A 22,905-nucleotide genomic window follows, 5' to 3' on the forward strand; every position below is an offset into this window, starting at 1 on the left:
ATATTGCTATGAAAACGTCTACTTCGTTCTCATGAAGGTAGATTTCAAGAAAGAAGAAACTAAAAAGAGGGGGCATCCGGATTTGAACCGGGGACCTCTTGATCTGCAGTCAAATGCTCTACCACTGAGCTATACCCCCGTGTAGTAGTCAGTGGAGGTGTATTCATCATTTGATTATGAGACAACTGATGTAGATAGTATTGCGTATCAACTTTTAGTTGAATGCAATAAGATTTTTTTCGACAGTCGCAGTATTTAATTGGTATTTCTCTTAATACAACCATGGGTATTTCACATATACAACGTTATCTTGACCACTAGGGGGAGAAATGAGCATAGATTTGTGGCTACATGTTCCGAGTTTACAGTCAACTAAAAGCAAAAAAAAAATCCTCCAAATCAAACGTCAAATACGCATGCAAATACGTCGTTAAACAGAACGTATACATCCATGTAACAGAAGCATATGAACAGAACATGGATGAATGAAGCGTTTTGGACATAGACAGGATCTGGATCTGATGCCCTTATCGCCAAGACCCGCCCTTCAATAGCTTTCACACACTACTATTGGCCAGGCGTCGATGCTTACATGTACAGGTCCTATCCCCTGACCAATCCCCTAACCCTAACCTTAACCACTCGAGGTCAAATGTCTAACCCCAACCAATCGAGCTGCTTCGTAGGGCGGGTCTTGGCGTGGCCATAGTGGGATTTTTTTTTTTTAGCAAAAATTTTACAAAACAAGTTATACATTTTCTGAACAATACGGCATCATATACGGAGATAAACATTTCCAACCAGGGAACAGCACAAATCTTTAATAAAGTAAAAGATAAAAAGCAGTAAAATAAAATATAAAAATAAAAGATAAGTATATAAAATTTAAATGGGCACTTAATACATAATGAGAAACAAAATAAGTAAATACATACATAGAAAACAATATAAAGGCAATATGAAGAAGAATCAAGGCTATAGATCACATTTCCTTGAAAAAATCTTGCAGTAGATCAGCTATATAAATAGTTTTCTTATTATTAATAATTTGGATAGACTCAAAAAAGTTCTGGAATTCAATTCTGAAGTGAGCAAAAGCTGGTCGAGATTTAGAAAATTTTGCTTTATGGATATGAAATTTACCTTGTAGAATTAATAAGTTGACAATTCTGTGTATTGTTTAGTTTTTGTTGTCTTATAATTAAAAATAACATCTTTTGCTTCCAATTTAATTTCATGGTTCTGTTGAATATTTAAATAGTTTTCAACTTTTTTCCAGAACACCACAGAATATTGACACTCCCAGAATAGATGTATGATAGTTTCTTCTTCACTTTTACAAAATTCACATTTATTATCCACAGCTGCAAATCTTGAAATAAATTTGTTCGTGGGATAAATATTATGCAGTATTTTAAAATGTAATTCTTGGCCATAGTGGGATTCGTAAATTTGCTATCGGAAAGATGACATCATTTGCCCGCGCCTTACATCCATGGTTGACACAATACATCCATGGATTTACACTTGACACCATAGACTGTAAAGTTCTCTTAGCCTAATACATCCATTCTGTAAAGACATGAAGGCAGTGACAACTATAAATCGGTTTTATGATGTGACGACGCTATGATTAAGGTTTGGTTAGGCTTAGGTACAATAAGACTGAGGTTAGGTTAAAGATCATGGTTTGGATTAAAATAAGTATTTATGGGAAACATAATCCGAATCAACTTTATCGGCCATGTATGTTGACACACAGCCTTTTTTATAATAATGCCTAGTGAATACAGTTAATATGTTAATATGAATAACGTTATATGAGGGTTGAGAGCGAGATATAAAAACATCTACTAACTACAGTAAAGCAGCATCTGCTCCCAAGCAGGTTGATCAAGTGAACATGTTCCAGCTGGTGAGATGGCCTCTCTGGGTGTTTACATTATAAGCAGGCGCGGATTAATGCACAGGCTTACTAGGCTGCAGCCTAGGGGCCCCACGTGTGCAGGGGCCCCAGATTGTCCAGACAATTTATTATCATTACTTTTTTTTTGTCCGGCCCATAAAAGTGTTTGGCCTAGATCGGCGGCCCATTGTTTTTTTCAATTGACTCTGGGCTGGCCAAAAAACACTTTAGTCAAAAATATCACATAGACAATTTTTTTTCCATACACCCCCTACTTTCAAATTGAAATGGACTAGTCCATAACGGTGCGCAGCGCGAAAGATAAACACACAGTGACCGGAGAACTGGGAAGTACACAAACAGAGACGAAGCAAGACGAGTATAAGAGCGAAATTAAACTAAGTTACCCGAGCGGCTCAAATAAAAGAAAAATGTCCCGATAAGTATTTGGCAACGCTGCCAAAGATGACAAACTTTTTTACGACTACTGTTGGGGATACAGACATGATGAACAACAGTCCAAAGCGATGAACATGCCGCTACAGCAGCAGCTAGCTGTGAAGTGGCGCTAGGTGAGAATAACGTTAACCAAGACAATGAAGAGGACAGCATATCTTTAAACAGCACCCTCTTTGGGATTTCTGCCTGCATGCAGTTTCGGGTGTGCATCTGCCAGGCTAGAACAGTGATAGAGATCATGGAGAAGAAACGCAAAGGAGGTGCAGAGAAGCTGCGTGAGAAAAAGAAGCGCTGCCAAATGTGCCAAATGGACAGACATGTTTTGGGCAGTAGCAGGACCTTCATCAGCTCCCGTGGCCGATGATAGCGGTGCTGGTGTCGGCTACAGTGACATGCACAGTGAGGAGGAGACTCAGGATGAGAGGGACAGAGATGAGGGAGTGAGGCTACAACCTGCGGTAAACACAACTCCCCTTAAAACACTTAACCCCTTGATAAAACTGAGTGGTGGACAAACTGTTGATGAGAACACTACAACAATAAAAGAAATAGGCATGCTATACTGTATCATTGCATTAGTTTGGCTAAGTGCGCGGGTATCTGAGTCTTGACTGATCATTTTCTCACCGTTTTATTATTATTAGGCTATATTAGCCTGCCTTTCATTCAACAAAGTAGCCTACATCTTAATAATAAGCAAAACACCACCTTAAGGTTCATCAAACCTTAAGCTTGTGCATTTGTGTCCTTAAAGTAGCCTAGATAAACGTTGCACATCATGCAAACTTTCTTAACGAGAATTGTAGCTTTTCTATCTGCACTGGCAGACAAAAACTCATGATAGACCAATTCAAATTAAAGCACAGGGCCTCTTCAGTCGTGAAATGATAAATATATATATATAGCTTGTTTTATGATTCATGAGGAGTATACCGTTTTTATTATATTAATAAATGGCACTTTTTTGTATTTAATCTGTCAACTCTCACTGATTCTTGCTTACTCATTACATGACGTTAGTAGTTTTAAGGAGTAGGAGTTGCTACTCAGGGGAGTGCAAGGACGGCTGGTATTTGTGATCTTACGTGGTGTGCAGGTGTTACACCGTAAGCTGTGACCCATCAGGAAGTGTGACCGCAGAGGGCGCTGTTGCACATCGTCTGCTCGTGTGTGCTAGACAATGGAGGGCGAAGAAGAGCGCGTACGCAAACGGAGTAAACATTAATACATTAAGTCCACGGATGCGAGCTGTATGATTATTCGCGATTTGTTATTGCTTCCTAAGGAGAAAAAGTAAACCGCTGTTTATCTGAAAGTAAATAAAATATATTAAGGTACATTTTCTCTGAAATTTAACATGTATTTCTTTGTGACTGCATGCACATGCATGCACAATTACATTTGTAATAAGCACATTGGCTAAGTTGTCATAATGTGTGACCCCACTGTAACTGCTTAATAAAGGAGTTAAACTTAAAAATATTGTTTGGGGTAGTTATGTCGTAATCTTCACATTACTCTGGACACATATTTTCTTATTTGGAGTCATCACAGAGCCAGTATCTCAGAGGTCACCATATATGACAAGTAGCAGACGTCGAAAATGTGACCCCACTGTAACTGCTGAATTAATGAGTCAAACTTCAAAATATTGTTTGGGGTTGTTATATCATGTCTTCACATTACTCTGGACACATATTTTCTTATTTGGAGTCATCAATTCAGCAGTTACAGTGGGGTCACACATTCTGCGGCGCTGCTACTTGTCATATATGGTGACCTCTGAGATACTGGCTCTGTGATGACTCCAAATAAGAAAACCTTGGGTCCAGATTAGTGTGAAGACATGATATAACAACACCAGAAAATATTATGAAGTTTGACTCCTTAATTAGCAGTTACAGTGAGGTCACACATTCATGGCTGCTACTGTCATATATGGTGACCTCTGAGATATTGGCTCTGTGATGACTCCAAATAAGAAAATATGTGTCCAGAGTAATGTGAAGACATGACATTACTACCCCAAACAATTTTTTTATTTTTAACTCCTTTATTTAGGTTACAGTCAGGTTACACATTATGACAACATACAATAACTAGCACAAATGTGCTTATGCAGTAAATGTAATTGTGTATGCAGTGCTGCATGCTCAAAGAAATACATGTTAAATTTCGAGAAAATGTACCTTAATATATTTTATTTACTTTCGAAGATAAACAGCGTTATTTTCTCCTTAGGAAGCAATAACTAAATCGCGAATAATCATACAGCTCGCATCCGTGGACGTATCGTATTATTTTACTCCGTTTGGCCTGTCTCTTCTTCTGCTGCCTGCGCACACGAGCAGACGATGTGCAACAGCGCCCTCTGCGGTCACACTTCCTGATGGGTCACAGCTTACGGTGCAACACCTGTTTGGGCCAAAATGCCAGGGCCAATTTTTGGTCCCAGTCCGTCCCTGCTGCTACCTATAGCTCGGATCCTGCATGTGAATTCTAAAAAAATTCTAAAGGCGTGATGATTATGCAACAATATGTAGCCTACATGTTGTGCTGCTGTTTCATTATTGTTGTTAATAACAGTGTTATGTGTTGCTGCTGCTGTTTTTTTATTTTAATTTTATTCACAGTTTAGTGTATTGCACAGTGGTTTGTGTCTCAATAATGATCAGTGGTGGAATGTAACTAAGTACATGTACTCTAGTACAGTACTTGAGTCCAAATGTTGAGGTACTTGTACTTTACATCTGTTACAGCTTTAGTTACTAGTTACTTTACACATTAAGATTTCTGTACACAAAACACATGTAGTTTATAAATCTGATGTTTGATTCTAAAGTAAACTAGCCGACAATATAACGGCTACAAGTCCAGCTGAGATGATGAGACCATTAAACACTAGTTGATTGACAGAACTGTTTGGTTTGTTTAAAGAATATGAGGATTTTTCGACATTCAGTACTTTCACTTTAACTATTTCATGTACATTTTCCTGATGATACTTACATACTTTTACTTAAGTAACATTTTCAATGCAGGACAGTATGGTATTAATACTTTTACTGAAGTAAAAGATCTGAATACTTCTTCCACCACTGGTAGTGATGTTGTGATTTTGTTCTGCACTGATGCAGATCCTGTAGCCTACCTGTTGACTTATAAAGCTAAAAGTGATTACCAGCTTCCTGTTGAACTGTGATTCCAGGGAATTCTGCTGCTTTGCTGTTTATAGTTACATTTCCATTGTAATTGTTTTGGTGCTGTGGTGGCAGAGGATAATATCTGGTATTTTTTCCACTTACATCTCTGTTGATGTTAGTTTTATGATGTAGTTTTCTCATTTTACCTATGTGGTGTGGTGGTAATTGGTGTGTGTGTGTGTGTGTGTGTGTGTGTGTGTGAATAGTTTATAGTTTAGTTAATTTTTATTTCTTATTTTGTGTGATAATGTTGTGTGCATGTGTGGTGTGGTGGTAATTGGTGTGTGTGTGTCTAAATACATTTTTCCAGTAAAGCGCAATGATTAGGGGGGGGGGGCCTCACACAAAGAGCAGCCTAGGGGCCCCTGACCACCTTAATCCGCCCCTGATTATAAGGTATGGCCTTCTCTGGCTTTTTGGTCATTCAAACCATTCTATGTAGTGAAACTTTTCCAACTACTTTATGTATCAATGTTTGTCTAAATTCCCAGGAGTTTTTTTAATTTTTTTTTAGTTTGACAGTGCAGCTGATCTAGAGTGCACAAACGTGTCAGATAATTTGTCCTCTTAAAAAACTAAGTCCTGACTTATTCTCATAGACACATTTGAACCCCAAGATATGTTTTACCAATAAAGTAATAGGAATAGAGAAATATTATAAAAGATTGGCGCTTCATATCATACCAATGGAATAAAGAACGTGCATGTTGCTTAAACAATCATACTCTTTTAAGATATACTTAAAACAATAATTGGGATTACTATCAATCAAACAAAATCTTCATATTAAGTTGCCCTTTTTTGCAACGTAATTCATATCTCAGTGTTCAAATTGTTCCCTTACTAATCTGCTGCTTTTTATCCAGGTATTGGCTTTTATCTGGATTCACCTCATCAGTGCACTCCATGAAAGAACAGTGATCCTTGCACTATATGCTCAGTAAGTATAACATAGCAAAAAAAAAAAAAAAAAAAAAAAAAAAAGGTAACCCTTTTTTTTTTTTTTTTTTTTTTTTTAGTCAACCTTTTTTTCCCCCACAACCCCCCTTTTTTTTTTCCCTTTTTTTTTTTTTTTTTTTTGTCTGCATTTATTCTATGGACGGGGTACTGATTGCCTTTCCAGCTGTGAATCCAATAAACGCTCAGCTGCAATTTTCTTTGCCAAGGATTCTGTGGTTGTTCTCAGAGCAGATAGAAATGATGAAAGCGGTGGCTGAGAGAGGTGGTGGAGTCAGCCACAGTGCTTGTAAACCTCGAGTTTTGTCAGTTTTACATGCCATAAAAAAACAAGGCTTTTACATAACCACTGGAAATTAAACTGCAGCTAAAAGAGACTTTTTTTTGTTCCATGTGGGCCACAAAATGATGTTTTTGTTAGAGTAGAGACATAATGTTTTGAAGAGTCATAAACAGACTTGACATGGAATATGTGTATATCATAACTAGCACTGATTTTAGCCCTGGCATTGTTAGCATCATGATCACCGTGTCTAATTTCAGATGTCAGGTTTCTCACTGTCCTCGCAGCCGGTTTGGACAGAGGGAGGCGCCATTTACACTGCTGAAAGTGACACTCCAGTGGATGGATGGATGTTTAAATCCCAAAACAGAGGAATACATAGTATCATTTTATAAAATAAAGTGTGATAGACTTTCTGCTCCAAAGCCTCATCGACTGATCCCTATTAACGGATGAACAGCAGTGAGGAGGAGAGAGAGGGTGTAGTCAGAATCAGGGGTGTGTGGAGAGAGGGAGCGGGATCTGGAGGGAGGAAGAGAGTAACGGGTGGGAGAGGGATTCAGAGAAACCTTGTTTTTGCAAAAGTGAAGAAGAGGAGGGAGAAGACGACAGGAGCTGAGACAAAGCCTTTATTTTTTTCTGGCCAACATGTGTTTTAGTTTGGTGATGCTATTCCTCTGTCTCTCCCAAACAGAGCCGGCAAGAGTTTGGCTTCAACAACAAACAGGTGAGCTGTGTGTATTCTCCCTCCATCATCATTGCTTTAATATTTTCAGTCACACAGGTTTACAGGTGTAGCAAGTCTGTCTTGCAGCCTATCCACTGTTTATCTTTTGCTCAATTGGCATTTCATGTTTTGAAAGTATGTGCAATTAAACTCTGCCTGCAAATGTGTTTCTTAATTAGCTGTCCATTTGTTCTTAAGTTAAAGGAATAGTTTATAGTTTAGTTAATTTTTATTTCTTATTTTGTGTGATAATGTTGTGTGCATGCTACTGTTTCTATTTCAACTCACTGTAAACCACAGAACTCCAGAGTCGTCTTCTGGAGCAACAAATGGGCATGCCATGCCCTTCTTTATTTTACGCACAAAATTGAATGACCTAGTATACAATAAAATTACCCTCTTCCACAAGCATGCGACTGAGTCTAAACAACAACCCACAAACAGCCTGTCTCAGGTTTAAAATTAGACATAGGCTAGACTTTGTTTTTCTCCTTGCCTCCCTGCTAGACTCTGGCATAAAATGTGAAGAGGCTTGTGAGGTGTTGGAGTGTGGATTTATCAGTTACCATATAGGGCACATTTTAGGAAGTGAAGGGGCGCAGAGTGATGTGCAGGATGTGTGTTTGGGACATTCATATTCATTTATTTTTATAGCTCTGAGGAATTTGACTGGTCACTCTCTACAAACTCCTCTCCTGCCTTATCCCTACATCTCATTAAATCATCCAATACTCTTCGTGACTTCTTCTGTAGAGCAGTAGTAGTTTATTTTATGTAAAAAATAAAATATATATATATATACATACATACATATATGAAATTAAAATGACAGATAAATAAGGACATGTACTTCTCAGCACAATCTACCAAAATGATTATAAGCAATTCAAATAAGAAATTCCCATGTTCAAAAAGGAGTAGGAACAAGTTCATAAACAAACTTTTCTAGTGCTAGCCCCTTTCTCTATTTTTATCCTTTAGTTAAATACAAAACAATTCAATACAATTCTTCTTTACATACACGTACTCCGTATATCTACCCACCTACAGCTCATATACCCATGCATACACAGGCACAGATGCATACATACATGCATACACATACATTTACATAATTTCTTTTTTTCCACTCTGTCTTTTCCATCTATCTTCTTCCTTTCCGTCTGTCTATAGTAAATCAAATAATAACTCATCCATACTAGACTTAGTATATAGGTCCCATAGAGGGAAATACGTTGCAGAGGAAACCGCATTAATATGCAGGAGGTGCTTCGATATGTGCTTACAAAATAAGGGGTCAGCTATTTGTATTAACCTAACATTATTTTCATTTCCTTTGCCTAATTTGCTCTTATCTGCCTTGTCACCCAACAGTATATACTGGTCAGTTTTTAAAAATGACTTTGGTCCTGAGGGAGCCATCTACACCATCTGAAGCAGACTGTAAAAACACAGAGCCCCAAGCTGAAAATGAATTGTGTACCCGTCAATGACCTCAGTGTTTGGCCACTCGTCTCTTGTCCTGCTGAGAAGTTTGCTTAACAAATAGCCTGAAGCGGATCCAGACATGTTGGAGCTAAACTGGAAAAATGAGAAACAAAGTGAAAGGGATTGTGTTGTAAGATTGGATCATAGATAGGATGTCATTGTCTGTGGATCCCAGGTTGACTTTTATTTTTTATAAAACGTCACGTGCAGTTTGACTTGTAATAAGCAAAACATGCTTGTGTTTTAGGAAAAATAAAGTGGCAAGAACAAAATCAGTGATCTGCCAGCAGTGGAGCAACTTGCTCTTTGAATCATGTTGTAATTTGGAACAGCGTTTGTATGGTAAATGGTTTTGGTCTGAACTCAGTCTTTTTTTCTTCTATTTATCTTTTCAGATTGTAAAAAGCAAAAAATAAAGTTTCTGGCTTTTCCATGCAGAGATTTGGTTTCAACATAACAGAAGAAGAGTGAGGCAATCGGTGCACTCATTAGCTTTTAAGAAGATTTAACCAACATTGGAATGTCTTTATAATTTTATTGTGAAATGTGACTTTGTTGCACCCTCTTAGGGATGACCTAAAATAAATTAAATTTGTTATTTATTAAAGGAGGCTCCTCTCAAAGCATTACTATATGGGAAAGTGTTACTGTAGTATGTCAGCAGCTCATTTACTGGCAACTGGCAACATACATAGCTTCCCAACTATTTAATAATGAAGTTGTCGGAGTTTAGTTAAATATGCAGATTTCTTTTCTTTAATATAAAGCACTATTTAAATCTCCATGGCCAAAGTGGCTTGGCTATCTGGATGAAATTCATTCACTGGAATTGAACTAAAATCTTGCCCATCTGCCATATAACCACACGCCTCTGCTCAGGAAGGGTGTGTTCTCTGAGGCCGCTCTGAGTTGACCACTAACAGAAAAAGGCCGCTAAATGTTGTGGTTTGGTAGCTTGGTTTGGTCAGTTTTCTGTTCAGAACATCTGCCCTTTCATTGCCTACATTTGTCAGAAAGTGGTTCCTGTTTTACATCGCTGGGCTTTTTACATATAGGCCTACTTGTCATCCTTTGCTTCAGTGCTGCTCTTATTGCCTCAAATTCCTTTGAAACTTTTACACCCTGAAACAAACGTATTGAATCTGTTTTCTTGACCAGGGGCAGCTTTAACCAATGACAGCCTGGCACAGTGAGGCATGGGTTAGCTGTTGTGCACACCACGCTGCTCTTTTCCTAAAAGAAGAGCAAACAACACCAGGTCCGTCTTGATTCACCACTTAGGTATTCTGTTGCAATCCTCTCTCACTGGATATTTTTGAGAGGGGGGGGGGGTTATGAAAAGATAGGACGAGTATTACAAATCAATGCTAAATCTACACAAACTTTAGTTAGCCGTAAATTTAATTACATTTAAAAAAAATTATGAAAACCTCAAACGTCTAAATATCAAATCACAATTTAAATCAGTCATAAGTAATCTTACTTTAATTATTGACTTTAGGGAATATCAATATACAGTATTTCAGAGGCATCCAAAAGAGCAAAAATGTCAGATTCTTACAATAAAGTGTAAATACCATTGTTGTTCAGAGTTTTCACTCCTTTTTTGGGGGCCTTTTAGGCCTTTAATTTGACAGGACAGATGAAGACGTGAAAGGGGGGAGAGAGGGGGAATGATATGCAGCAAAGGGCCGCAGGTCAGAGTCAAACCCGCGGCCGCTGCGTCGAGGAGTAAACCTCTATATATGTGCGCCTACTCTAACAACTGAGCTAACCCAGCCACACAAGTTTTCACTCCTTTATCAATCGTCAAATGTAAAAGGTGAATTTTTAAACTGTTATTTTTTTCATTATAGTTAATGGACTATTTTGCATGAAGTGTTATAAGATACCCAGCAGTATAGGAGCAGAGCTCAGACTACTGGAAAGTTTTTGTCAGCTTCTCCTGGACGGCATAGACAATATGACTCCCATTTCATTGTTTTGGTTATCTGCTGGTGATTTCAATACTACTGGCTGTGAGACCAATGACCTGACTAGATATTAGAAACCACAGCTTCATATTTCGCATCTGCACCCCTCCCAGCTTTTATAAATCAGAATATGTTTATCTGCTGCACTGCAGACCTCAACATCTGTGTGCGCACCATTTCTTCTCTGTCCTCATAGATGCCATAACAGGGCGGATCCAGCACTCAACAATCACACATCTAGGTTTAATATATGAGCTGTCATGAATGCATTGACGCACCAGTTAACTGAATCAAAGGGTGGAAAGAAACACTAATGAACAAATACAATAAGCTTTCTATGATGTCAAGACATTTGGGTTGTAACTTTAGCAACCTGTTAAAGCATTGTAGTTTTGATGGCTGTGGAAGACATCAGTGTTATAATTGTGTGAATGCAGTGATGTCAAACGCACCACCAGCCAATGTCCCACACAGTCTGAACTCTGGAGGTTTGGCACAGGATATACATAGCTGAGGGACCAACAGGCCTTTGTTCCCCTCCCACACTTAGGACAGAAATGCAGGCATTAAACCAACGTCAACTAATATTTAACTGGCATAAGAGGAGCTGCACTGGGTGCTGGCACCCAGAAGGAGTTGTTTTAAGCCAAATATGTCAAATTCCATGTTCATTTATGTGTTTTCTTGCGGAATTTCCAGTTTCTTGTGAAGAGAAATGCCCTGATTTGAGCGGAGGCTCCCTGCTTTAACTGCTTTCTGTTTAACAAACAAGAAGGATTAAGTTCCAGTCTGTTAATATTCTCATTTACATGGGCTAGTAAAAGTGGGAGAGGGAGTGGGAGATATGTACCTGTTAGAGTTCGCTGTTGTATTTTCAGGATTAGAAAACATGTATAAAATGGCTGAATGTAAAGCAGCTGTCTAAATCAGGGGGCAGGTCAGTCTGTGGTGTCTTTTATCATAATGCCAGGTTTTTAACACCCCTGTGCGCTACACCCGCATCCCTCAGTAAAAACTGTGAATTTGCAGAATGTGCACTCAGGCACTTTTAATTACTTTACACCCAGTTCATCTTTACTCAAGTCTGGGAAGATTTATTATTTTACATCAAGCATTAAACAAACAAAAATCTGTGATGGCAAAAAATGTTTTAGCTTAGCCACAAGCAAATTGCTTCAAAATTCAAATAATCTGGTGTATTTCAAGACCCACAAAATGAATGCATTGCATGAGTTTTTAAACTGTCATTACAATTTATTTGAATCTGGTGTGTAAAACAAGAGCGCATACTTCTATACAGGTGGCTTTAGCTCAGTGGAGGAACATGGCACAACTCGTGTAAATATATGTTTTTCCATGCCTAATGCTTCTCAAACTTCCTCTTTCAAGTGCCGGATTAAAAGTGGGTTAACGTTACAGTAAATAAAGTTATAGCTAGCCTCCAACTCAGACTGCTTCAACCGTGAGTATGGCTGAATTCCACGTTGTACTGCAGCAGAAAGACAAACACGTTGAGTTTAGTCTTGCCAACTTTTAAAATGTTATATTTCATCGACGTGTCTAGATTTCACCTCAGTCATAATCGTCTTGTTATTGGTTCACGTTACTTTAAGGGCGGCGGCTCAGTGCCAGACTAGTGCTGCTAACGTTAGCTAGCTAGCTGTTGATTTAAGCTAGCGTTAGCACGATCTGGGGCGCAAGCAAAGTTCATGCACAAGTAACAGTGAAGATTGACACGGTCAAATTGAGTGTTTACAGGTGTTTGAGCTTAGGCTTCCTAACCGGACCACTTTAAGATCTGGTAAAGTCACCCTGCTCAGTTTTAATCTGCTCAGTTATCAACAAGTCCCGACATGAAAACACCGGAGCAGTAGAGACGAACTCTTCGCGGCAGCCAAGCTGACCACGGCAGGACATTCACGGTGTTTCTGACGGGAAACTGAACACGACGGAGTGATTATCTTGGCTTTTTTTGTTCGTAAAAGTTGCCAGCGCCGCTTCAAATACCTCCTGTCGTTCACTGAAAGCCAGAAACAAAAAAACAGCAAACGTTAAGGACAGGAGTTCGCACGGATTTAGGGTTAGATGAGACACCCCGCGAAAGAAGTGCGCTGTCTCGGGGTATTTATAGGCTGCTGCGTGACGTCACTTCCGTGTACCGTATTGTACCTAAAAACCCGCGTATCACCGTAATATTGCAGATAGATAGATAGATAATGATCTGGCATGCTTCTGTCACCTATCTCTATTTTCTAAACATCCTTAGCTGAATAAAGATGTTGTTTTATGTGGCAAAATTCACCCTCTAAATGCAGCAGTGGAATTACTCTAAGTAGGCCTACTGTTACCTACTTGGGTACAATTTTGAGGTACTTTGCTTGAGCGTTTCCATATTATGCTTCTTTATACTTCTACTCCGCTACCTTTTGGAAGCCATTATTGTTTTTCTACATTTATTTTATAACATTAGTTAGGCTACTAGTTATTTTGCACATTCAGATTATTAATACAAAATATAAATCAGCTAATAAATTATGATGTATCATTATGGATTAAAAGGCCTATACAAAGTACGCCTAGTAGTAGAACCATCTTTACCAGCTGCTACATAGTGATATTTACACATGAATGCCATTGATATATATTATTCTTAAATGCACAATTTGGCATATTGAGGGATTTTATTTTTGGTACTTTAAGGGTATTTTGATGCCAATACTTTTGTACTTTTACTTAAGTAAGACTTTGAATGCAGGACCTTTACTGTGGTATTGATATTTTACTCAAGTAAAAGATCTGAGTACTTCTTCCAGCACTGTCTAAATGTATTATATGATTCTAGCATCTGGAACTAGATAATAAACAAGCTGCCAGCAATTTGGGAGTCACATTTTTTAAGTAAGGTCTGAATATTGTTTAATATCATTTAAAATATCTCCAAAATAAGGTCACCTTAATTTAGTCATGCCTTGAATGCCTTGTTAACCTTTAAAACAATAAATAGTCCTTACCCTGTATATGTTATACATTTGTCTCTCATTAGGAAATCTTGAATGTTTTTTATGAGTACATATAAACGTTTTATTAACTGGCTTGTGGAAATGCAGGAAGTATGGAAATCTTTCAACACAAACAAAATGTTTTTATGTAACTTTCTCTTAAAGCAAACATTGTATTTGTAACACAGAGTCGAGCAGAGTTGTTTTGTGAAAGCCAAATCTATTTTTGAATTTAGCTGGAATTGCAGTCTTCCTAGAATGTATTATTTGATCATATATATATATATATATATATATATATATATATATATATATATGACTTCCATTTTGAGCCCGACAAGTAAAGAGCCAGTAAGTGTGCACTTACTGGCTCTTTACTTGTCGGCTCAGAATGGAATTACATCTGAAAGTTTACATATACATGTATCCACTGGAAGATATTTATTATTACCATTTATTTATTCATTTATGAGACTATCACTATACTAACCCCATTTGTTGTCATAGGGGGTATAGCTCAGTGGCAGAGGATTTGACTGCAGATCAAGAGGTCCCCAATTCATTTCTGGGTGTCAACTACATGTAGCATGTATCATACAATTGCATCTACATTTAAATACTTTGAAGTGTGTTATTTATTTATTTATATATATATATATATATATATATATATATATATATATATATATATATATATATAAGAAAACAATGCAAGTTTATTTAAAAAACAGCATTTTTTAACAATGTAGTTCATCATAAAACAACAAGGAAAATATTTAATAACTAAGCATTTAATAAATAAGTCTATATATCCAGCTGATTAAACTGATGATCAGTTACTTAGTTTAACATTTCTGCAGACTATAAATTTCCTCAACACTTTCTAAGCCTACATTGCCTCTGCTCTGTATACCGCCAACATAAATGACTCTTAGAAGCTTAGTCAACACAGTTGGGCTCCAAATGTACAGCCGTACCAGTGACTGAGGTTACGCAAGGACCAAAATGTCCATAGGTCCACATCCAAGTCTTGGTGTACCAGCAGACATGCATTTTCCACAGTGAAAACCATAGTGTGGTTGTAGAATAGAGCCATACTATATTCAGTGACCCTCCGCCCACTTTCATGGCATGGACTCAACCATTCTTGCCTGACTTCATTCATTCCCAATCATGGTCCAAACTCACCTGACTTCACTTACTGCTAATCATGGCCTACTCTAAAAGTCCCACCCATTTCCTTTGTCTTGGCTGGCAGCAACATGAGGCAGCAACACGAGGGCCCTCTGTCCTCACGATTCAGAGGAGCAATCCTATGGTGGCGCGTGAACAAACCCGTCAAGCCTCATCATCTACCTTTACCCTGAATGTGTGCAGAGTAAATAAATGGCTTAAACAGAAGCACCTGTTGTCCTTCATACATTAAAAACCAATCCAAAGGTAGAATATACAGTGGTGCTAAAATAAACTCCTAACGTCAACTAGGAATACGTGACTTTCAATATGTGACTTGAAGAAACACAAGCCATCAATTAAAACACCCAGAACTGTTACCAAAAAGCTTACCACAGTCTGCTTACTAAATATGGTTTACATTGTTTATAGGATTTGAAAGTGTCTTCAGAGCATCACCAAATGTTATTTTTATTGTTTCTATCTTCATTCAACAATGGCTTTAACTGACAAGGCCAGGACTGACAATATCAAAAGAAAATTCTAATTGCTCATTTGGCTGAGTGACTGATTACTGAGCCACAACTGTAAACATCATTCATCGAGACAGTGGTTCTCTTCTTTTCAGTGGATTCAGGATTTCAGTTGGCATTAAAGAAAGATGCAAGTGCTTATATCATGACATCCCATAATGACCAGCACAACATACTAACCTGATATTCATTATTTTGGACAGACGTTTGGTACAGTGTGCTCTCACAGCAGCATGAAGACTCAATTGGAGGCGACAGTCATCCTCGCAGAGCTCAGGGGTCATCTTCAGGCCCTGCTAGGATCAGCAGGGCGGTCCCGGGTGGAGGTCTAACCATCAACACCCTGCCAGACAACATGACACGTGTAGTGGTGAGAGCTACACCACAGTGTTTCTTATGACTGTAATGGTTTGTGGCATTTATTTTGCTTTTGGCTTTCGACGTGTTCTATTTGTTTTAGTTGGAATTAAACACTGTCCTCTTGTGGAAATCCAGTTTCCTTTTTTCCACTCACTTTGAGAAGTATGACAGCATATGATTTAACCATGAACAGAGTGAACTTTTGATTCCTGTAGGACACTCTCCCTAAACACTGTCACACCGTTACCAGCTCTGATCCTCTGTGTTTTTCTTGTGTGGAAGGAGGATTCTGGGAAGTATTACACATGGCGTAGCTTTGGCCCAGAAGACCAGCGCACACGGGAATTATGGGTAGACATGAGTGACGTCCGACATGGCCAAGTTAGAGTCCATGGCATTCTGTCAAATTCATACAAACAGGCTGTGGTGAGTCTCACTCATAAAAAATACATTCCCTTTCTTACTTCCTTTGTAGGTTATTAGTAAATTAAAAAAAAGAACTCAGTTGGAATTCATATTGTAATTTACCAGGCCACCATTAAGAAATGGGTGACATTTGTATAGGGTGTAGCTCAGTGATGGCACATTTGACTACAGATAAAATCTAGGTGGGATGAGTTGACATTTCATCCATATGGTCATTTACAACACAATTAGTATGCAGTATTGGGGGTATAGCTCAGTGGTAGAGCATTTGACTGCAGATCAAGAGGTCCCCAGTTCAACTCTAGGTGCCCCCTATAAGAACATGCTACATGCACATTGCGTCACTATTAAATTGTGAAAGGTTTAAATGAAGTTAAGCTGGAATCCTCTCTACTCATACACACCAATTCAAAAATGCTGCTGTAATAGCAAAACTAATCTTTCCTATGTCCTTGGTGAGATAGATGCTAAACTGCAACACTGCAGCAATTAGAAGTCCGCAGTTACTGACTCTTTACTTGTCAAAGTAGAGAAGCCCGAAAGCTTACGAATGTATCCGCTTTTGTATGTAAGACATTTATACATTTTATTTATTCAAATGGTTAATTACTAGGCTATCAAAAAAAGCTGGTCCCTTGTAGTGGGTATAGCTCAGTAGTAAAGAATTTGATTGCAGAGGTCCCCAGTTAAATTCTGAGTACCCCCTATATAAATCTGTGTTGTTTCTGTGACAAAGATTATTCATTGTTTACTAGTCAAATAGCCAATCCAGATTTTTTTTCCTAAGTGGATGCACTCACTTATGTTAACTTGTGTTAAAAGGTTATTTTTAAACCTTTATCCATATGATCATTTATGAGACTATTAATGAGAAACTTTTGCCAATGGGGGGTATAGCTCAGCGGCAGAGCATTTGACTGCAGATCAAGTAGTCGACTGTTCAACTCGGGGTGCCCCCTACATGTCATATGTATTACATAGCTGCATTTAAAGACTTTGAAATGATAACCCTGTTGTATTAACTTTCTATGCAAATACACACTAGTAGAGTTCAATAAACTGCAATGCAGCAGCAATTACAAGTTCACATTGACTGACTCTCCAAATGTGTTTCTACATCTTTTATGTCAACACCGCTCCAGTTTTGACCTCTATTGTCCAACACCTGGTACCTAGGTAATACATACATCTCACTTTAATATGGAAATATGTGGTGGATGAGGTACAGGAAAGTGGAAAGAGAGTACTTTGGCTTTATAGAAACATCCAATCCAGGTTCCATAGTTGGAGAAGCAACATTTCTTACATCAGATTATAAATTGTTGAACCTAAGAAGATACATTTTCTTGCAGTTTGGGAAATCAAGAGACAGGTGTTTTTAGTATAATATTATACAGCTAAAGCTACAGTCGAGGGTTATCATTTTTATCAATGGTTACAGCAAGGACAGTTTTCTAATTTGCTCTATTGATCTTGAGACTGATAATGTGGATTTTAAAAGTGAATCATGGTGTTTTGGATCTCAGTTATTTAGCAGAATATCTGTTTTGAGAAGTACACACCCAGTTACCTCAATGACCCGCTCCTATACTGCCAAGTTGTGTCTATGTTTTAACTAGATCATTGCAATATAGTTACATCAGACTGCATGCTGGGGGAATGTTAATCCTGGATTGGCTGCTTGGGAGTCCGAGGCAGAGCCTGCTAGTGTACATAAGTGCCTGTCCCTGTGCAAACAATATGTCATGATAAAAACACATTGTCCAGATGTGGGGGTATAGCTCAGTGGTAGAGCATTTGACTGCAGATCAAGAGGTCCCCGGTTCAAATCCGAGTGCCCCCTCATTTTCAGAAAAAAATGGACATTCATATAGTCTAATTGATCTAACCTATGATATTGAATGATGTTTAACTGAGTTATAATTCTGAAGATTTCAGTCTAGATTCATTTGGCAACGGTGGTTATTAGTGGTGAGGGATTCCTCTGAAATGGCTGTAGGATAGTTAACAGTGAAGTTAATATCGTTTACATAGTACAGACACTAACACTGGATTACTTGGTGAATTAATTCCTGTAAATCCCTTTTCTGTGGACTATAACTTTAAAGTCTGAACATACAGGAGGTGGAGTAACTAAATGAGTAAGAGTGGTGTTTTATAAGAAAATGAAGAAAATGTTTTATAAGAAAACCGCTTTTACCAGACAAGTAAGCCTTTTGCAGCTTCTTTATTCCATACAATGCAAATGTACTCATTCTCCCTGCTTACGAAGCTGATCAGGAGGCTTAGTACTGTAGAATAGCAGCTCAAAACATAACCTCAATTTCTATTTCTCTCTCTGTCTGACTATCTCTACTCTGCAGAGGGTTGCCCTGTCGTTTGACTTTCCTTTTTACGGACATTACTTGAGGCAGATTACCATAGCAACTGGAGGTACTTTTGATTTTATAACAGATGTTCAAGTGACCTTTCCTTGGTTTATGTTTAGAGCAGAGATGTGCTTTTGCAAATCATACTACACAATGCCTTACATATATTTCCATCTGGCCATTTTCAGGGTTCATCTTCACAGGGGACATTACTCACCGTATGCTGACCACAACACAGTACATCGCCCCTCTAATGGCTAATTTTGACCCCAGCTACTCCAAAGAATCTACTGTACAATACCTGGATAATGGTAAGATGGCACCTGGTATTTGAACACGATTGTCTGATCACTTGTCAGACTCCTGTTTGACATTTACTGTCTTCAGGTGAGGCGTTTGTGGTCCAGTGGGAGCGGGTCAGACTCCCAGGAAAAGAATCAGGAGGAGCCTTTACGTTTCAGGCTGCACTTTACAAAACAGGAACCATCACGTTCAGCTACCGAGATGTGAGACACACCTCTGCTCTGTGTTTAATTTAGTTATCTTCCTTATTGCTGCATGCATAAGTGATTCCTCTTTTTGTCGGTTTATCAGATACCTCTGTCATTAGATGTGATGGGTTCAGCTGAGCATCCAGTAAAGGTCGGTGTGTCTGATGCCTTCATGGTCACGCCACCTTCTCCTCAATCACAAGGTCAGCAATAATGTTTATGCCTGTCTGCCACCAAAAGACATAATCAGTCTTCAGAGAGTCTTGTGAAACCCTTTAACCCTTAAGGTATTTAACCCTTAATCTCTAACAAAGATGCCCAACGGCGGACGATTTATGAGTACCATCGGGTTGAGATAGACACTACAAAGGTCACCAGCTACTCTGCTGTTGAGTTCACTCCACTGCCTAGTAAGTGATCAATATCTATCATCAATAAAGGATTAGTTTCACTACTCAATATGTTAGACTGCATCAACACTCAAACACTAAAACTTCAGTTTTCTTGCTTGTCTCTTTCTCTCTGTTCAGCCTGCCTGCAGCATGACAGCTGTGAGCTCTGCCTGTCATCCAACCAAACCTCTGGTTGTAGCTGGTGCAATGTACTCCAGAGGTGAGTGGAGCTATTACCATAGCCCAAATGTTCTTATTGCAGTTTTTAAAGGTGAATAGAGTAAAAAAAAACACAGCTTCACCAGTTGATTACGAACATTAAGGCAATTATTTTTCAGATTACAAGTTTTTTTAAATGTTGTGTTTGAATATGCAAATGAACTAGTATCTAATTAAATATGTACTAATTTGTATACCTTCCCAGAACACAGATCTGAATATAAATAAAGCCAGGTTCAAAATTCTTGTTTCATTTTGTTGACATTTCCAAGGTTTAACAGAGGGGATTTCAGATATCTCTTTTTATCACTTCCTAAATCAGAAAAAGGAATAAAATGTTATATAAATATGGCTCTGACTTATATACGAACAAACCATCTTTAAAAATCTTCAGAATATACATAAGAATAAAACTGGAAAGTTTGGTGTTTGTAAGTGAGAAAATGGCCTTTGAAGATATGTATTGTAAAACTCCATGCATTCTTATTGGAAGCCACTATTTACAGACACAATATCTAATCAAATCCTGAGCATCCTTATATCTTACCCTTAGGAGAAATATACAGCCACAAATTGATTGAGTATTGTAAAATAAACCCAGATATGTATTTTGGTTGTTTTCTTTCCGCTAGTCTGAAATATGACAAAATAGCCCAAAATCTCAAAATTGACCAGTGCATGAAAACATACTGCCTTCAGTGTCTAGCCTTTTCTTTTTATCCCACAATATCTTTATTTATTTCCAAACATAGTGACATTTACATATAACCATTGGGACTCAAAATTCTTGCCCCAAACCCCGCAGAACCCATGTCCATCAAACCCTGACCGAGACATAACAAAACAACACAAATAACTAAATAAATATAAATAACTAAAGACAAAAGAAACTGAAGTATACAATAAAATAATAATACAAATGCTACACAAGTAAATAAAAAGGGGGGGAATAAGTACAAAACCTACCATGCACAGCTCCTACTCACAAGTGTGCACTATACGTGAATTAGATAATGGTCATTAAAACTCAGACAGTAAACATTTTTCCCAAGTGAACTGCAGAGGGCTACTTATGGGTCGTCCCCAGGTATCCCCACCAAACGAGACAAGTCTTTATTTGCAAGGAAATTACTAAAGGGGCCCCAGATGTTATCAAACATTGGTTGCTTATCCCTGATTGCATACGTGATTTTTTTCTAAGGGCAGAGTTGCTGTTAATTCTGAAAGCCATCTACCTATCCTTGGTCTAGCCATCTCTTTCCAAGCAATTGCAATGACTCTTTTGGCCAACAACAGACCTTTATCTAAAAATAATCTAGTGTCTGGCCTTTTAACCTTATACGATATTGCATGTTTTAGGTGTTCAGATGGCATGGATAGACACAGACAAGAATGGTTGGACTACACCTGTTCAGAAGAGGTATTGCTGGACATCAAGAATGAATATCTGCTTATTTCCCATTTTTCAGACTCATGCATGTATTATATTGTATTATTGTATACGGCAGAGCAAAAATGCAACCTGTGAGGATTACTCCAGGGTCGACAGCCCCACTGGTTCTTCTATCATACCAGAGATTGAGGAAGTGACCTCATTGACTCCTCGACAACAAGGCTGTGGAAGTAACGGTGAGGCCGAGCTATTTTTTGTGTCAGTACAATATACATTGCAGTATAACGTATGCAGTATTTCACCACATGTTGTTGCTCGCTCAATAAAAATAGATTTAGCCATGAAATAGGTATGGAAATGACTGCTTTCTGTCTTCTTTCAGATAAGACCAAACATCATATATTTAAGACTGGCAATGGTGAGTTCATACTTGTAAGAGCCATTATAGTTAAGCTTTATGAAGGGATATAATTATGGGACTTCATCTTTAATACAGATGTGAGGACAGATTCTTCAACCAAGACTGATGGGTTGGCTAACACTGGAGTGATAGCCGGAATAGCAGCTGCGCTGGTGTTACTTTTGGCTCTGATACTGGTAGCTCTTTACATCAACTACCATCCTACTGCTGCATCACCACTTTACCTCATCCAGGTGAGCACCTGCCCTGACAAAAGCCAGGTGTGCTTTAATTACACATGTCCGCATCAAACGTCACATCAAATGTAATTTTCTGTGTGTGTAATTTAGCGACGCAACAACTACTGGCCGTCCTTGAAGTTTCAGAAGCAACAACCTGGTTACACAGAAGTGGAAGGAGAAGGTCATGAAAAAGACAGCATTGTTGAAGCTGGGCCATGTTGAAGTGATGAATGGAAATGTGGATAAATATTTGAATTGAACTGATTTCTACAAATATTCAAATATATACATTTGTCCGAAGCCAGTTCAACTTTTACATTCAGTTCATGACTCCATTGTAAAAAGGTGAAATTGTTGCAACAGTTTGTGTAGATTATAGCTGAATGTTATATGATATTGAAATATTTCATTAGAAATGTATATCTCTGCTGTCTCCCTTTTAAAAAAAAAAACGGAGGGTCTATATAATGTGACTGCAAATGCATGCCACAAGGTTGACAAATCTTAAATAAAATACATAAACTATGATGTTTTAAATCAGACAAATAAATATCTGGGTGTGCTTCAGTTTCAGTTCCTGTTGCTTTTGATGGTGAAGTTGATTCTTTTAAGCTCCACTTTTTGTTTTACAAGAACATACTGCAGTTCCTGATAAGTACTTCAGCTTGCAAGGCTTTTTTGTTTTTATGTCAGATTCAGCAGTACTTAATGCTGTAAATAATACGGGTGAAAATTCCCAAAAGAAAATGTTACGTAGGCTATATGGGGATACAGTACAGCTCTTTGGTCAGCAGGCGTCATTCTAACCCAATGTATCATATGGACGTCAAGTAGGACATTATGCAGTAACGTGGCAGATGTGTAAAAATTTGATTTGAGAATACTGGATTGGTAAAACCCCCAGAACCTGCA

At 38.2% G+C, this 22,905-nt stretch overlaps 1 protein-coding gene and 3 non-coding genes across 7 annotated transcripts; 3 read left to right on the top strand and 1 right to left on the bottom strand.

The window, feature by feature from the left end:
• Positions 1-67: 67 nt before the first annotated feature.
• On the bottom strand, positions 68-139 carry trnac-gca. Its single transcript has one exon. It is a non-coding gene; the product is annotated as a tRNA-Cys (tRNA).
• A 2,213-nt stretch (positions 140-2,352) lies between these two features.
• Positions 2,353-22,560, top strand: LOC120573860 (plexin domain-containing protein 1-like). 4 transcript variants are annotated; one of them, XM_039823733.1, is made up of 16 exons: positions 2,353-2,823; positions 6,435-6,508; positions 7,503-7,535; positions 15,905-16,071; positions 16,344-16,487; positions 18,851-18,920; positions 19,045-19,167; positions 19,244-19,362; positions 19,451-19,550; positions 19,662-19,757; positions 19,878-19,959; positions 21,318-21,378; positions 21,467-21,587; positions 21,734-21,769; positions 21,848-22,005; positions 22,102-22,560. In XM_039823733.1, exons 2-16 carry the CDS (start codon positions 6,502-6,504, stop codon positions 22,213-22,215), a joined length of 1,431 nt encoding a protein of 476 aa, XP_039679667.1. In that variant the 5' UTR covers positions 2,353-2,823; positions 6,435-6,501; the 3' UTR covers positions 22,216-22,560. The 4 variants fall into 4 exon arrangements, with proteins under 4 accessions (XP_039679667.1, XP_039679665.1, XP_039679668.1 ...); XM_039823731.1 differs by lacking the exons at positions 2,353-2,823; positions 6,435-6,508 and having other exon boundaries at positions 7,369-7,535; XM_039823735.1 differs by lacking the exons at positions 2,353-2,823; positions 6,435-6,508; positions 7,503-7,535 and adding an exon at positions 12,265-12,458.
• Positions 16,730-16,801, top strand: trnac-gca. Its single transcript has one exon. It is a non-coding gene; the product is annotated as a tRNA-Cys (tRNA).
• trnac-gca lies at positions 18,259-18,330 on the top strand. Its single transcript has one exon. It is a non-coding gene; the product is annotated as a tRNA-Cys (tRNA).
• Positions 22,561-22,905: the final 345 nt, after the last annotated feature.

Source organism: Perca fluviatilis, chromosome 15 (assembly GCF_010015445.1).
Source record: "Perca fluviatilis chromosome 15, GENO_Pfluv_1.0, whole genome shotgun sequence".
Classification (NCBI taxonomy): Eukaryota; Metazoa; Chordata; class Actinopteri; order Perciformes; family Percidae; genus Perca; species Perca fluviatilis.

Excerpts from the sequence above, each read along its gene's own strand:
- LOC120573860 (XM_039823731.1), top strand. The coding sequence starts at position 7,457 with ATGTGTTTTAGTTTGGTGATGCTATTCCTCTGTCTCTCCCAAACAGAG. Across the intron at positions 19,363-19,450 it reads TCACGTTCAGCTACCGAGAT|ATACCTCTGTCATTAGATGT; the intron begins GTGAGACACACC and ends TCGGTTTATCAG. Across the intron at positions 21,379-21,466 it reads ACTACACCTGTTCAGAAGAG|AGCAAAAATGCAACCTGTGA; the intron begins GTATTGCTGGAC and ends TGTATACGGCAG.